The sequence below is a fragment of the Lolium rigidum genome, chromosome 7 (assembly GCF_022539505.1).
Source record: "Lolium rigidum isolate FL_2022 chromosome 7, APGP_CSIRO_Lrig_0.1, whole genome shotgun sequence".
Lineage (NCBI taxonomy): Eukaryota > Viridiplantae > Streptophyta > Magnoliopsida > Poales > Poaceae > Lolium > Lolium rigidum.
In genome coordinates, this window is record NC_061514.1 from 54,794,248 (window position 1) to 54,807,624 (window position 13,377).

The 13,377-nt window shown below is 43.9% G+C and overlaps 1 protein-coding gene across 1 annotated transcript; it reads right to left on the reverse strand.

Moving 5' to 3' along the window:
• Positions 1-3,177: 3,177 nt before the first annotated feature.
• LOC124677398 lies at positions 3,178-6,739 on the reverse strand. Its single transcript, XM_047213388.1, has 3 exons — positions 6,211-6,739; positions 4,042-4,133; positions 3,178-3,515 (listed from the first exon to the last, which is right to left on the reverse strand). Exons 1-2 carry the CDS (start codon positions 6,728-6,730, stop codon positions 4,066-4,068), a joined length of 588 nt encoding a protein of 195 aa, XP_047069344.1. The 5' UTR covers positions 6,731-6,739; the 3' UTR covers positions 3,178-3,515; positions 4,042-4,065.
• Positions 6,740-13,377: the final 6,638 nt, after the last annotated feature.

A 13,377-nucleotide genomic window follows, 5' to 3' on the forward strand; every position in this document is an offset into this window, starting at 1 on the left:
ATGTATTAGTTTGTGGAAAATCATGTTCCAAATTATATTTTCGTCTAAACCATGTTCCCAATTATGTATTAGTTTGTGGAATGTTTCTTCTCTTTATTCGAATTTCTATGCTTTTATTTGAGATTTTAATTCAACTTATTTATCGGAACCGCCGATTTGGGGGCGCCGGTGTGGGAACAACACCCCTAAATAGAGGATGCAGTGCTGGTTCCCCCTATATGGAAGTGCCGGCGCCTCTGTCGGCGACTATTTGGGGGCGCCGGTGAAGATGTTCTAATAATCCATACTCAGTAGTTGATCTTTTTACTTCAAAATTTATAAATATATTTGCATGACTCGCCGTGATAGGAGGCTGAGAAGTTCCGTTGTGCAAAAGGATCACACGTTTTCATCGTCCTGCAATAATGAACATGCACCGACAGGCGACAATTCATAAACTAAAATATCTATGGAGCCTATGACCAACGCATCACTTAGTTAAGGATAAGCAATCAGTGTGTGACACATGGTAGAGTCAAAGCTTTCCTTAAAGAATCTACCATGGTTGCTGCATAGATACCAAACATGTAATTTTAGCTACAAGTTGAGCATGTGTACTTAACTACTTACATGTCCAAAGTTGTTTCATGTCAAGTTTCACCTCTTTCAAATTTGAAAAGAAATGGTAATTAGGAATCGCAGAGGCAAGGTCTTTGTACTTAATTTTAAGGCCAACTAGTTTAAAGATAATGCTACAATTAAACAAACAGAAAAAAGCGACATGATTATTGAGCATGGCATACCCAGGCCATACAACAAAAATACTTTGGAAATAAAGCTAACTGTAAAAAAGCTCATGCATGCAGCTGCTGAGACAGTTCGGTGCGGTTAATCTACCTGCAGCCTACCGAGTTGGCTTAGGACAGGGAGCCTCACATGCAGTGATTCCCCAGCTAGCGTCAAATATTCTGATGGCTACCCCAAGAAGACGACAGATGAGACCGATCATGAGTCATGTGGAGCAATGGCAGACGATTCTCGATTCGGTTTGAGACCTCGGAGGACATGAGCGGCACATGTTCAGACTTGAGCCTTCACTTCCTTTTGTGATTAAGCTCCTGTCTTCTTCTTCTTCTTCTCTCACGGCTATGCTAACGATGCAAAGCATGTGAGAATTTGGGTCATTTCGCAAACTATTTGCTAAAAAGAAATCGAGCATGAAGCAAAGTGAATATCACAGGGTTGGTAGGGCGAAGATGGTGGCGCTGCCAGCAGTCTACCTCAAATGAAACAGCTGCAGGTGCGAGTATTCAATTGGATGGCTACCCCTAGAAAACAAGACAAACTCGGGCACATGCGGCCCGGAGAAGGGGAAAGACAGATAGGTAGGACGACACCGGTTAGTCGCCTGGTGATGGATACATTTTAATAACTAACTACAAATGGGGTCTAAGCGTTGGAAAAGGAGCTTGTCACCAAGTAAGTACTATAAACTACCGTAAGAACCATGGCTTGACACATTTAAATCTCAGAAAGTTATGTTTTGTATTCAGATTCCAAGCTCACCGGATAGTTTAAGCGTAGATGTAGACCTGTGCCAAGTGTGCATATATTGGGGGATGTGAAGTTGTAAACACTAAAGACTAGTCACTAGTGTATGTAGTATTGGTTAGGCAGACCACTACAAGCAGGATCAGACAACCTGAACCTGAAGCGCGTTACTAGTAGAAGAGTACTATGGTGGCTAGCTACTCAACTGTGCAGTATTATCTGTCATGTAGAATCGTCTGCGTTTTCTTCAGAGAAGAACCTAAAATTGGAGCGTAAAACTGAGGGGAAAGCGAGCAGCCCCATCACCATCAGACTACTTATAGCTCTCAGGCACCGGGGAAAAGAACTGCCCCCCCCCCCTCCCCCCTCGAAATCTCTCGCCATTTCACATTCAGAACAGTTCAGGGTTTGAAGGGCATGATTGAGATTGGAGAATCGATCGATCGGCGACAGCTAAAGAGAAAAGGCGCGAGCGAGCACTGTGGGGGAACATGGCGCCAGCGTCCTAGGGCTCCTAGCTTAGCTCCAATGGCAAATCAAAAGCCCATGATGCATGTCTACACACACATGAGAAATGCTGACTTGGGGCTCGAGACGGATAATGGTAATGGATTTGGTGTCTCCATGCCATGTCGTGTCACAATAATGGGGCGATCGCATAATGCTCTTCCCAACGCGTGCGTGCATGTTCGGGGAATAGCTGCTGCCTGCCGGCGCTCGTACGAATCAATCAGTCGACCCCAAATGTTGGATCCTCAGAGCGACCTACCGCTTGTCTGAAACTGAAAGTGCGCGCGCCGTGATCATCGCGCACACTCGCCTTTCAACGGGCGCCACTTCGCGATTCAGACGGCCACCATCTTGCGGCTTGTGACATGGAAATGGAACTGTTTCCCGCAAAAGTTTCAGGCGTTCCATCGTATGAAAACTCGATGGAACATCATGGGTTTCTTCGGCACAGCTGAGTTGTTGGAAGGACACACAGGCAGATCAAGCAGTTCTGCAGTATGTTTGAATCAAAAGCTCGATGACGTTTCTTCAAGGAAACGGCTACTTACATTACATTACATCTGATAAAGAATTTCGGCGTCAAAGCTACGGAAAGCTAGCTACGCTAGTACATGTTTGGTGCTCCCAGAATACCAACAGCAATGACAACGATCCCGTCAAAATCAACTGTGAACTCGTAGGTGAGTGATGCGATGCGCCACCCGCCAAGCCTCATGTAGCAGAAAATTACTACTACTAATTTAGACTTCATAGCACTATAAATGGGAACCTAATTCAGAAAGCAAACCATCGAATTGACAAAATCATGTGGCATCCACATCGCCCTAACGGTCCCAAACACGGAAAATGAAGATGCAATCGGAAACCAAACAATTCAGACGAACACACATTTTGGCCGTACGAATGACAAAGGCAGACTAACAGCTTCAAACATTTGTTAAGATGATAATGATGCAAATCACCTTACAGTTATTTGGAGCGGCGGGCATGCAAATGACACAGGCAGCTAGACTATTGTTCACCCTTTCTTTTCTTCTTTTTCTGTGTAACATGCCTACGCCTGATCTGCGATCAAACTCCAGGTAGTCATCAACATAAATATCTGACGATGTCTAACATAAGAGGCAATGGACGACATGTTCAGTAAAATATCCATATTGATATTACCCATTGACACTGACAACCCGAAGAGCCGATAGGTATTCGTACAAGTGGAAAACAACCCACAGACTAGTTGGTACATCATACACTACAGCTCAGAGAGCAGTCAAGGGCACAGACACACGGCTGTGCGAAATACAAAATCATATTCATCTTAAGCTCGCATGATCTACAGACGAAGAGGCGGGTGATGAGGCGGCTCGTTATTATCACTGGGATCCCTGGCTGTCTATATCGTCTATATGTACATCCACGAGCCCATCAGCAGAGGTTTACTTCTCCAAGCTGAGCCTTCCAGTGTGGACCTGGTGGACCTGCACAGCGCAACATCTTAGAATCAGAGTTGCTTATGAATGAGGTTCAGAACAGACAAAGGCTCATTCAGGGTGCAGGGAAAATGATGCCCTATCAAACTACTGCTTGCAGGTATTCAATTGGAATGTTCGTTCACAAGTCACTCTCTCTCTCTTACTATGAAAGGTTTATACTTGATTACTGCATACATGTTTTCAGATAGACTGATATAAACACTTCTGTAATAGAACTTGCACAAAAGTGGCAATAGTCACCGTCCAGGTAGTGAATCAGAGCCAGCAAGATATCTTTTCTATCGCGAATGCACTGTACTATTGTATTCTTTCCAACAAAAAAGGTATTAGTGTTAACATCATCATAATATGCATGAAAATGATAATATCAGGAGTAGGTGGCGACATAATTTACAGCAATAAGACACGAAATACCTTCTTGAGGAATGTGAATAAACTTGAGGATACCAGTCACAGCTAGATGGATATAGTAACTGCAAAGTATTTTCTAAAGGAATGTGAATAAACTTACTCCAGGTAGGGTTGCAAGGGCAAATTAGCTATCCTCATCATCAGTTTGAGTAGCATCTTTCCTTGACCTCTTCACCGGATGCCAAAGTTTCCCTTTTTAATAGAAATTAATTATTAGCCTACCAAATAATACTGGAGAGTGGAGCCAAAACAGGAAGTCCCAATCTAACAATCAAATTCTGGGATGCACATGCATCTAGTAACACATGGGCAATCCGGAACCAATGCAACCAAACTACCATCAGTCCATCATCTCTTCCAAAATGTAAATCTAATTAAATACATGATTGTAACCATTTTGGGTCACAGGGGAGCAGTAGCTAGAACTATACCCTACATAACAAAAAGTGTCAGGGACTAGGATGTAAGGATACAGGTATTATGGGGGTATTAGTGAATTATTGACAATGAGGGTTATTTGGTCATTCTCTGTTAACCCAGAGGGTGGCATGTTTTCTTATAAGCCAACTCGTGTATTGTTGAAAACAACCAAGAGAAATATAAACCCTAGATTTATCTTTGACTTATTTTTTAGTTCTTATTTTCCTGCTATTTATCTTGCAATTTACCTAGTTTATCGCTCAATTCTCTCAAATTCGTGTTTTACTTGATCCCTAGCTCATCAGATCCAATCGGGATCCTGACAAATGGTATCAGACCAGTGATTCTTGGACCAAAAAATTTCCCTGGCGGCTTCTGTCTTGCGCATCCATGGCAAGTTACAGAATATTTAACAAACAACTCCTCTTAAGTTACAGAATACTCCCTCCGTTCGGAAATAAGTGACTCATCTTTGTCTAGACACGGATGTAAAGCTGAGTCACTTATTTCCGAACGGAGGTTGTATATGACTAGACCGGCCCATGTTTTCTTCATTTTGGTACCACTATACAAACGATGTTTCAATGTTTCACCTATGATGGTTGAACGACAGAAAGTGCATCACATGCAGACCAATATCAGCAGGCTCTACCTAGAGTGGAAAAGAAGAAGTCTGCTTTCGTAAGTCCAAATGCTCACGGGCACTAGGATATCGTTCTCTCCTGCAGTCAACCTGCTGGGCACTGCGACATAACATTCTCATGCAGTCTGCTACTGTCTACCGATCCACTCAAAACCATTTTCTAGACAAATAAAAATATAAGAACTTCATGTCGCTAATATTCTCTGTCAAGTACATTATAAAGTCATGGGATTTGATCTTTCTGCACTTCTTTGAATTTGTCTTAATTTATTTACTTTAACCACCAAAATAAAAAAAATCCAGTATTTAATTGCGGATTAGAAGCTGTGTTGATCCATCAGGCAAAAACATCCAAAGACATAGGCTAATTAAACTAAAACTGCAATAGTAAGTACAGTCAGCTACCAGAATCATCATGCCCTGCATAGACTAACAAAGGGAATATTGATCTTAAACAAAACAGGGAAGAAAACCATCACTATCACCACGCCAAAATGGCATGTATTTAGATGTGTGTTCCAGAAAAAAAAATCAATTTTAGTGTCTATGCAATCATCCTACTAGAACTATGCAGCTGAATTTGATGAACCAACAAAACAGAACAAGAGAATGGTGCTGACAAAAGAATGAAATGTAACAAGACAGATGTTATCTCAGTTGTTTTCTGTACCCAACAAACTGTGCCATCCACTATGGAACGACCCTGATAATTGTCTAAACCTATTAAAACAGTTCATCCTTACATGTCGCATCAGGTAGTATATCTTCAAATTTCACATTGTGGAGAAGCTATACACAGCCTCAACTAAAGCATCCAATACATATCAAATGCTCCCCGCAAACATGTTCACATTATATACACCAAGGCACTGTTTATCATGGCTGGTTAGGATTGCTTTCAATTGTGAAATTACCAAAATTCTAAGAACGTGTTACGAATCGCAAAATCATCCATAATTATAATCAGAAAAGATCAAGTTTTTAGCTAGCGGCATAGCAGATAGAGAATGTTAATACAATGTTGTACGCGTTTAATTTTGGGGATGTAGCATTCCTTTGGTTACTAGAGCTAGACGCGCCATTGACTCAGGTGGATTTTTGATCCTTCACCAACAAATTAAACGCCTCAGATAAATACAACGAAAGCCACAATGGCATAAAACATTTCATTCTGCAACCCCCATCAAGATACAAGATATGCCTCACCTTCGACGAAGTAGGCCTCTGACGGCCATCCCCGCGGCGTGGTGAAGCACATGGCCTCGTCCTTGGTCAGCGTAGCCCTATCCACGGCGGCCCTGGCCATGGCCGACGTATCCACGGCGCCGCTGGCGCTGTAGGCGACGGTGCCGACGAGATCGGACACCCCGAGCGGGCGCCGCATCTGCGGCACCCAGTACGACCCTCCCGGCACGAAGGGGAGCCACTCCGGAGCGGCCCGGCGCACTATGACGCCGTGGATGGCGTCGTTGAGGCGCCGCATCCCCATCGGCTCGTCCGCGGCGCCGGAGGAGGAGGATGAGGAGGCGGATTCCTCGGACAGGTCGATCTCGATCAGCTCCACCTTGGCCGAGAGCCCGCGGACGCGGAGGGGGCGCAGGGAGGACCGCGGAGGAGCCAGGGTTAGGGTCCGCGCGAGGAGGCGAGCCATGGCTGGGGATAGTGGGAAGAGTCGATACGCGACCGGGAGCAAGACGGAGAAGGAAGACGACGCTAGGGCCCGCATGCCATGGGAGCGAGGGAAATCGGTGGCTGGCACGCCTGGTCCATTCCTGGTGAAGGAAGAAGATGCAAATTTTTTAGTCAGACGTGTGAAAGGATCTCTATTTGCAAACTTGTCTTAGATTTGTCTAAATTTACATGTATTTACATAATAGATGTGTCTAAATACATTTAAATTTTAGGTAAATTTAAAATAGTTTTCATGGAACAGAGTGAGTATTATTACCTCGGTATTCGAATAAAGTATACGATCTCTTTGATTCAAAGAATTTGCATATTAAATTTGCAGGATGAACTTTATAGAAAGGTTTTCTATAATAGTTAATTGATTTGTATAGAATTTTGAGGTAATTGCACCACAGGCACAAGAACTTGCACCCTATGTGCATTTTCATACAAAAACTTGAAAAGTGTGTTCAGGTGGTACAACAACTTGTCCTGGATGTGCACCGTTGGTACAAGTGGTCTCTGGAGCTGCCACGCGTCCCTGGTCAACCGTCAAACCGTTTTTGCAGAAAAGTCCTTACAGAATGCGAGAATCGCGCGCGACCGAAGCGGTCCTCTCCCTCTCCGCTCGTCTCTTTCCCTTTCCTCTCCCGTCCGCTCGTCTCGTTCCCCTTTCCTCTCCTCTCGCCGCGCGGCGACCGGAAGCAAACCCTAGATGCATGGCGGACCAAGGGGAGGGGAGCATGGACAAGCACGGGCCGGACGCCGCCGCCGGGGTTTGCCCGTCGCGGAGGGCCGCGGTGGAGGGGCGAGGCCCGTGGCTCCGCACCTCGCTCCTGCTCGTGGCCGTCGCGGAGGGCCGCGACATGCGGTGGCGGAGGAAGGCCATGGCGGCAATGCGGCGACGGAGGAGAGGGTTGCGGAGGAGACTCGGCAATGGAGGTACGAGAAGCTAGTCCGGAAGTACATGCTCCTATACCGCCGCCTAGCATCGGAGGAGGAGAGGGCGGCCATGGCGAGCCCAATTGTCGGCGGTCGGCAATTCCAAGCAATCCGGAGGAGCGGATTGGCGCCATGGAGGCTCGGCCGGCCAGCCTGCGGCAGCCTCCCCCGCCACCACCCCCAAGCAACCGAAGGAGGAGGACAAGCGCATCTGGAAGGAGGGAGATCCGTGGGCGACGATCACAGGTGAGTACTTCTGGAAGACAGCAGGAGGATCATCGTCTCCATCTACACTGGTGAGTTAATTTTCTGTGTATGCTGGAATTGGTGTGTTAACTGAAATTCAGTTTCTGAAATTGGTGTGTTAACTGAAATTCAGTTTCTGACTTGGTTGATGTTTCTTCTTACAAGCAGAAGAAGAAACTTGAAGAGGAGAATGCATTGCTCGCTGATTGAGCTAAAGGGGTTGGAGCTACGGCTAGAGATGAGGAAGGCGAGAGAACAAGAAGTTGTCGAAGAAACATAGCCAGGAGCTTAGAAGGAGGGATTAGAGGGAATGTGTAATTGTGTGCTTGTTCTCTGTGTGCTTAGTGCTTGTTGCTATGATCAATGTGAGGTAGAATTGGGAAATGTAGGTGGAATAAATATCAACTATGCTTGTAACCAACAATGCTTGTAACCATGCTTGTTTAGATGAAAAGCATGGTTGTAACCATGCTTGTTTAGATGAAAACCATGCTTGTAACCAACTCGTTTATGGAATAAATATCAATCTTTGCTTCGAGTTCCAACAAGTACTTGCTTTGCATTCAGGCATCGATAATGAGAGGAAGACAAATTGTAGGGTTCAAACATCATTTCAGTAGCACTGATAGCATTCAAGTGTTTACAAATATAAATATGATCCTAAACATCATTCAGTTAGAACATTACAAATTCATCACTCAGGTGTTGTCTGACTAATTGGAATTTCTTCAGGATTGTCACTTGGGAATGCCTCATTCAAATCAGGCAACTCATTTCTGGGTTGCTCATTTCTGGGTTGCTCATCACCAAAAAGCAAGTAGTAGGTTGATCCTGGACCTGTGTTGTAACCTCTTCTTCTTGCATTTGATGAAGTTGGCACAGTTGGCTGTGATGAACTGGCCTCCTCTGCCATATTTGGCTCTTTTCTTTTCCTTCCTTTACCAGAGGAAGACAAATTGTAGGGTTCAAACATCATTTCAGTAGCACTGATAGCATTCAAGTGTTTACAAATATAAATATGATCCTAAACATCATTCAGTTAGAACATTACAAATTCATCACTCAGGTGCTGTCTGACTAATTGGAATTTCTTCAGGATTGTCACTTGGGAATGCCTCATTCAAATCAGGCAACTCATTTCTGGGTTGCTCATTTCTCGGGTTGCTCATCACCAAAAAGCAAGTAGTAGGTTGATCCCGGACTCGTGTTGTAACCTCTTCTTCTTGCATTTGATGAAGTTGGCACGATTGGCTGTGATGAACTGGCCTCCTCTCGCCATATTTGGCTCTTTTCTTTTCCTTCCTTTACCTCTTCCTATTTCACTTGCTCCTCCTCCGCCAGCTCCTCTTCCTCTTGCACTTGCACCTCCTCTCGCCAGCCTTGTCTTCCTCCTCCTCTTCCTGTTTCACTTGCTCCTCCTCTCGCCTCCTCCTCTTCCTCTTGCTCTTCCTCTATCCGCTTGTGCATTAGCTCGCCTCTTCCAGCCTTCTCTTGCTCCTCCTCTGCCGGCTCCTCTTCCTCTTGCACTTGCACTTGCAGTGGTTAGCCTTGTAGGTGGTAGTTCCTCTCTTGCGAGACACTACAAAGGCACTTTCTTCGTGTAATGGTTGTTGCACTCTTGGTAGAGGGAAGTGAGTCGCTGCATGTTGAAACATTGGTTGACACATTGGTACAGGGAAACATTGAATCAAATAACATAGATTGAAAAATTAGGCTTGGATCATGGAGTTACCTCTTGGCCCATTTGATGCACCAGGTGTTCTCATTTGATGCATTGGATCATTTCTAGGGTCGGGAGTGATAGGCATTAAGTGCCGCATGACAGAAGGATCATCCACATCATCATCTTCCACATTGGTAGCTCCATTTAGGTTATCCAATACCCACTTGGCATGTCCTTTTTTATTATGGTTGGGGTTTCTACACACGTAGCGAGTGCATAGTCACACCTGCTCTTGTGATAGATTTGACTCCATGTTCCTCCTTTTCCTCTGGAGTTTTCCTTCTGTTCTTCTTTGGTCTTCCCATGACCTTTGTGTAGATTGGAGGATTGATGTCTACGTTCCCCCTCCTTTCCTGTAGACAGTGTTGGGCCCCCAAGAGCAGAGGTTTGTAGAACAGCAGCAAGTTTTCCCTTAAGTGGATCACCCAAGGTTTATCGAACTGAGGGAGGAAGAGGTCAAAGATATCCCTCTCATGCAACCCTGCAACCACAAAGCAAGAAGTCTCTTGTGTCCCCAACACACCAAATAGGTGTACTAGTTCGGCGAAGAGATAGTGAAATACAGTGTGGTATGAATAAGTAGCAACGGTGCCGAGAAAATAGCTTGCTGGGCGTGTAGTTGATGGTGGTAGTATTGCAGCGAGTAGTAACGCAAGTAAAACGAGTAAGCAAGTAGCGATAGCGATATTTAGGAACAAGGCCTAGGGATTACACTTTCACTAGTGGACACTCTCAACATTGATCACATAACGGAATAGATAAATGCATACTCTACACTTTTGTTGGATGATGAACACATTGCGTAGGATTACACGAACCCTCAATGCCGGAGTTAACAAGCTCCACAATAATGCTCATGTTTTAGTAACCTTTAGTGTAAGATAGATCAACAGACTAAACCAAGTACTAGCATAGCATGCACACCGTAACCTTCATGCATATGTAGGAGGAATAGATCACATCAATATTATCATAGCAATAGTTAACTTCGCAATCTACAAGAGATCATGATCATAGCATAAACCAAGTACTAACACGGTGCACACACTGTCGCCTTTACACACGTGCAGGGAGGAATAGAACTACTTTAATAACTTTGCTAGAGTAGCACATAGATAGTAGTGATACAAACTCATATGAATCTCAATCATGTAAAGCAGCTCATGAGATTATTGTATTGAGGTACATGGGAGAGAGATGAACCACATAGCTACAGCGAAGCCCTCAACCTCGGGGATGGATTACTCCCTCCTCATCATGGAGGCAGCGATGGCGGTGAAGATGGCGGTGAAGACGGCGGTGGAGATGGCTCCGGGGGCAATTCCCGTCCCGGCAGGGTGCCGGAACGAGAGTTCTGTCCCCCGAAATTGACTTTCGCGATGGCGGCGGCTCCGGATGGGTTTTCGTCTCGTGGTTCTTTCGTCGATGTTTTTAGGTCACGACGGCTTATATAGGCGAAGAATCGGAGTCGGAGGGGCCACGGGCTGCCCAAACCATAGGGGCGCCCCCCCGGCCGCGCGGGGTGTGGTGTGGGCCCCCCGGCACCTCTCCGGCCCTTCTCCGGTGCTCCGGAAGCTTCGCGAAATTATAAGATCCCCGGAATTGATTTCGTCCGATTCCGAAAATATTTCCTTACTAGGATTTCTGAAACCAAAAACAGCAGAACAACAGCAACTGGCCTTTCGGCATCTCGTCAATAGGTTAGTTCCGGAAAACGCATAAAAATGATATAAAGTGTGAACAAAATATGTTGGTATTGTCATAAAACAAGCATGGAACATCGGAAATTATAGATACGTTGGAGACGTATCAGCATCCCCAAGCTTAGTTCCTACTCGTCCTCGAGTAGGTAAACGATAAAAGATAATTTCGTAGGTGACATGCTACCAACATAATCTTAATCATACTATTGTAAAGCATATGAGATGAATGCAGCGATTCAAAACAATGTTAATGCAATGAGTAAACAATTGAATCATATAGCAAAGACTTTTCATGAATAGTACTTTCAAGACAAACATCAATAAGTCTTGCATAAGAGTTACTCATAAAGCAATAAATTCTTAGTAGAGACATTGAAGCAACACTATGGAAGATAAAGTTTAAGCAGTTGCTTTCAACTTGTAACATGTATATCTCATGGATAGTTGTCAATGCGAAGCAATATAACAAGTGCAATAAGCAAGTATGTAAGAATCAATGCACAGTTCACACAAATGTTTGCTTCTTGAGGTGGAGAAAGATAGGTGAACTGACTCAACATAAAAGTAAAGAGAATGGTCCTTCAAAGAGGAAAGCATTGATTGCTATATTTGTGCTAGAGCTTTTATTTTTAAAACATGAAACAATTTTGTCAACGGTAGTAATAAAGCATATGAGTTATGTACATTATATCTTACAAGTTGCAAGTCTCATGCATAGTATACTAATAGTGCCCGCACCTTGTCCTAATTAATTTGGACTACCGGATCTTTGCAATGCACATGTTTTGACCAAGTGTCACAATGGGGTACCTCCATGCCGCCTGTACAAAGGTCTAAGGAGAAAGCTCGCATTTTGGATTTCTCGCTTTTGATTATTCTCAACTTAGACATCCATACCGGGACAACATGGACAACAGATAATGGACTCCTCTTTAATGCATAAGCATGTGGCAACAATTTTTATTCTCATATGAGATTGAGGATATATGTCCAAACTGAAACTTCCACCATGAATCATGGCTTTAGTTAGCGGCCCAAAGTTCTTCTCTAACAATATGCATGCTCCAACCATGAAGGTGGTAGATCTCTCTTACTTCAGACAAGACGGACATGCATAGCAACTCACATGATATTCAACAAAGAATAGTTGGTGGCGTCCCCAGAAGCATGGTTATCGCACAACAAGCAACTTAATAAGAGATAAAGTGCATAAGTACATATTCAATACCACAATAGTTTTTAAGCTATTTGTCTCATGAGCTATATATTGCAAAGGTGAATGATGGAATTTTAAAGGTAGCACTCAAGCAATTTACTTTGGAATGGCGGATAAATACCATGTAGTAGGTAGGTATGGTGGACACAAATGGCATAGTGATTGGCTCAAGATTTGGATGCATGAGAAGTATTCCCTCTCGATACAAGGTTTAGGCCAGCAAGGTTGTTTGAAGCAAACACAAGCACGAACTAGTACAGACAAAACTCACATAAAAGACATATTACAAGCATCATAAAACTATACATTGTCTTCCTTGTTGTTCAAACATCTTACTAGAAAATATCTAGACTCTAGAGAAACCACTCATGCAAACCAAATTTTAACAAGCTCTATGTATTTCTTCACTAATAGGTGCAAGGTATATGATGCAAGAGCTTAAATAAGAGCACAACAATTGCCAAGTATCAAGTTATTCAAGACATCATACCAATTACTACACGTAGCATTTTCCAATTCCAACCATATAAAAATGAACGAAGCAGTTTTAACCTTCGCCATGAACACTAAAAGATAAAGCTAAGAACACATGTGTTCATATGAACCAGCGGAGCGTGTCTCTCTCCCACACAAACATTTATTCAAACAAAACAAAAGCAAAAACAAAAGCACACAGACGCTCCAAGTAAAGTACATAAGATGTGGCCGAATAAAAATATAGTTTCAAGAGAAGGAACCTGATAATTTGTCGATGAAGAAGGGGATGCCTTGGGCATCCCCAAGCTTAGACGCTTGAGTCTTCTTGAAATATGCAGGGATGAACCACCGGGGCATCCCCAAGCTTAGAGTTTTCACTCTTCTTGATCATAGTATAT

What these genes read in the sequence shown, in the direction of transcription:
- LOC124677398 (XM_047213388.1), bottom strand. Translation starts at nt 6,730, where the DNA reads ATGCGGGCCCTAGCGTCGTCTTCCTTCTCCGTCTTGCTCCCGGTCGCG. An exon ending in AGAGGCCTACTTCGTCGAAG is followed by an intron (nt 4,134 to 6,210) that starts GTGAGGCATATC and finishes TCTATTAAAAAG; the next exon opens with GGAAACTTTGGCATCCGGTG.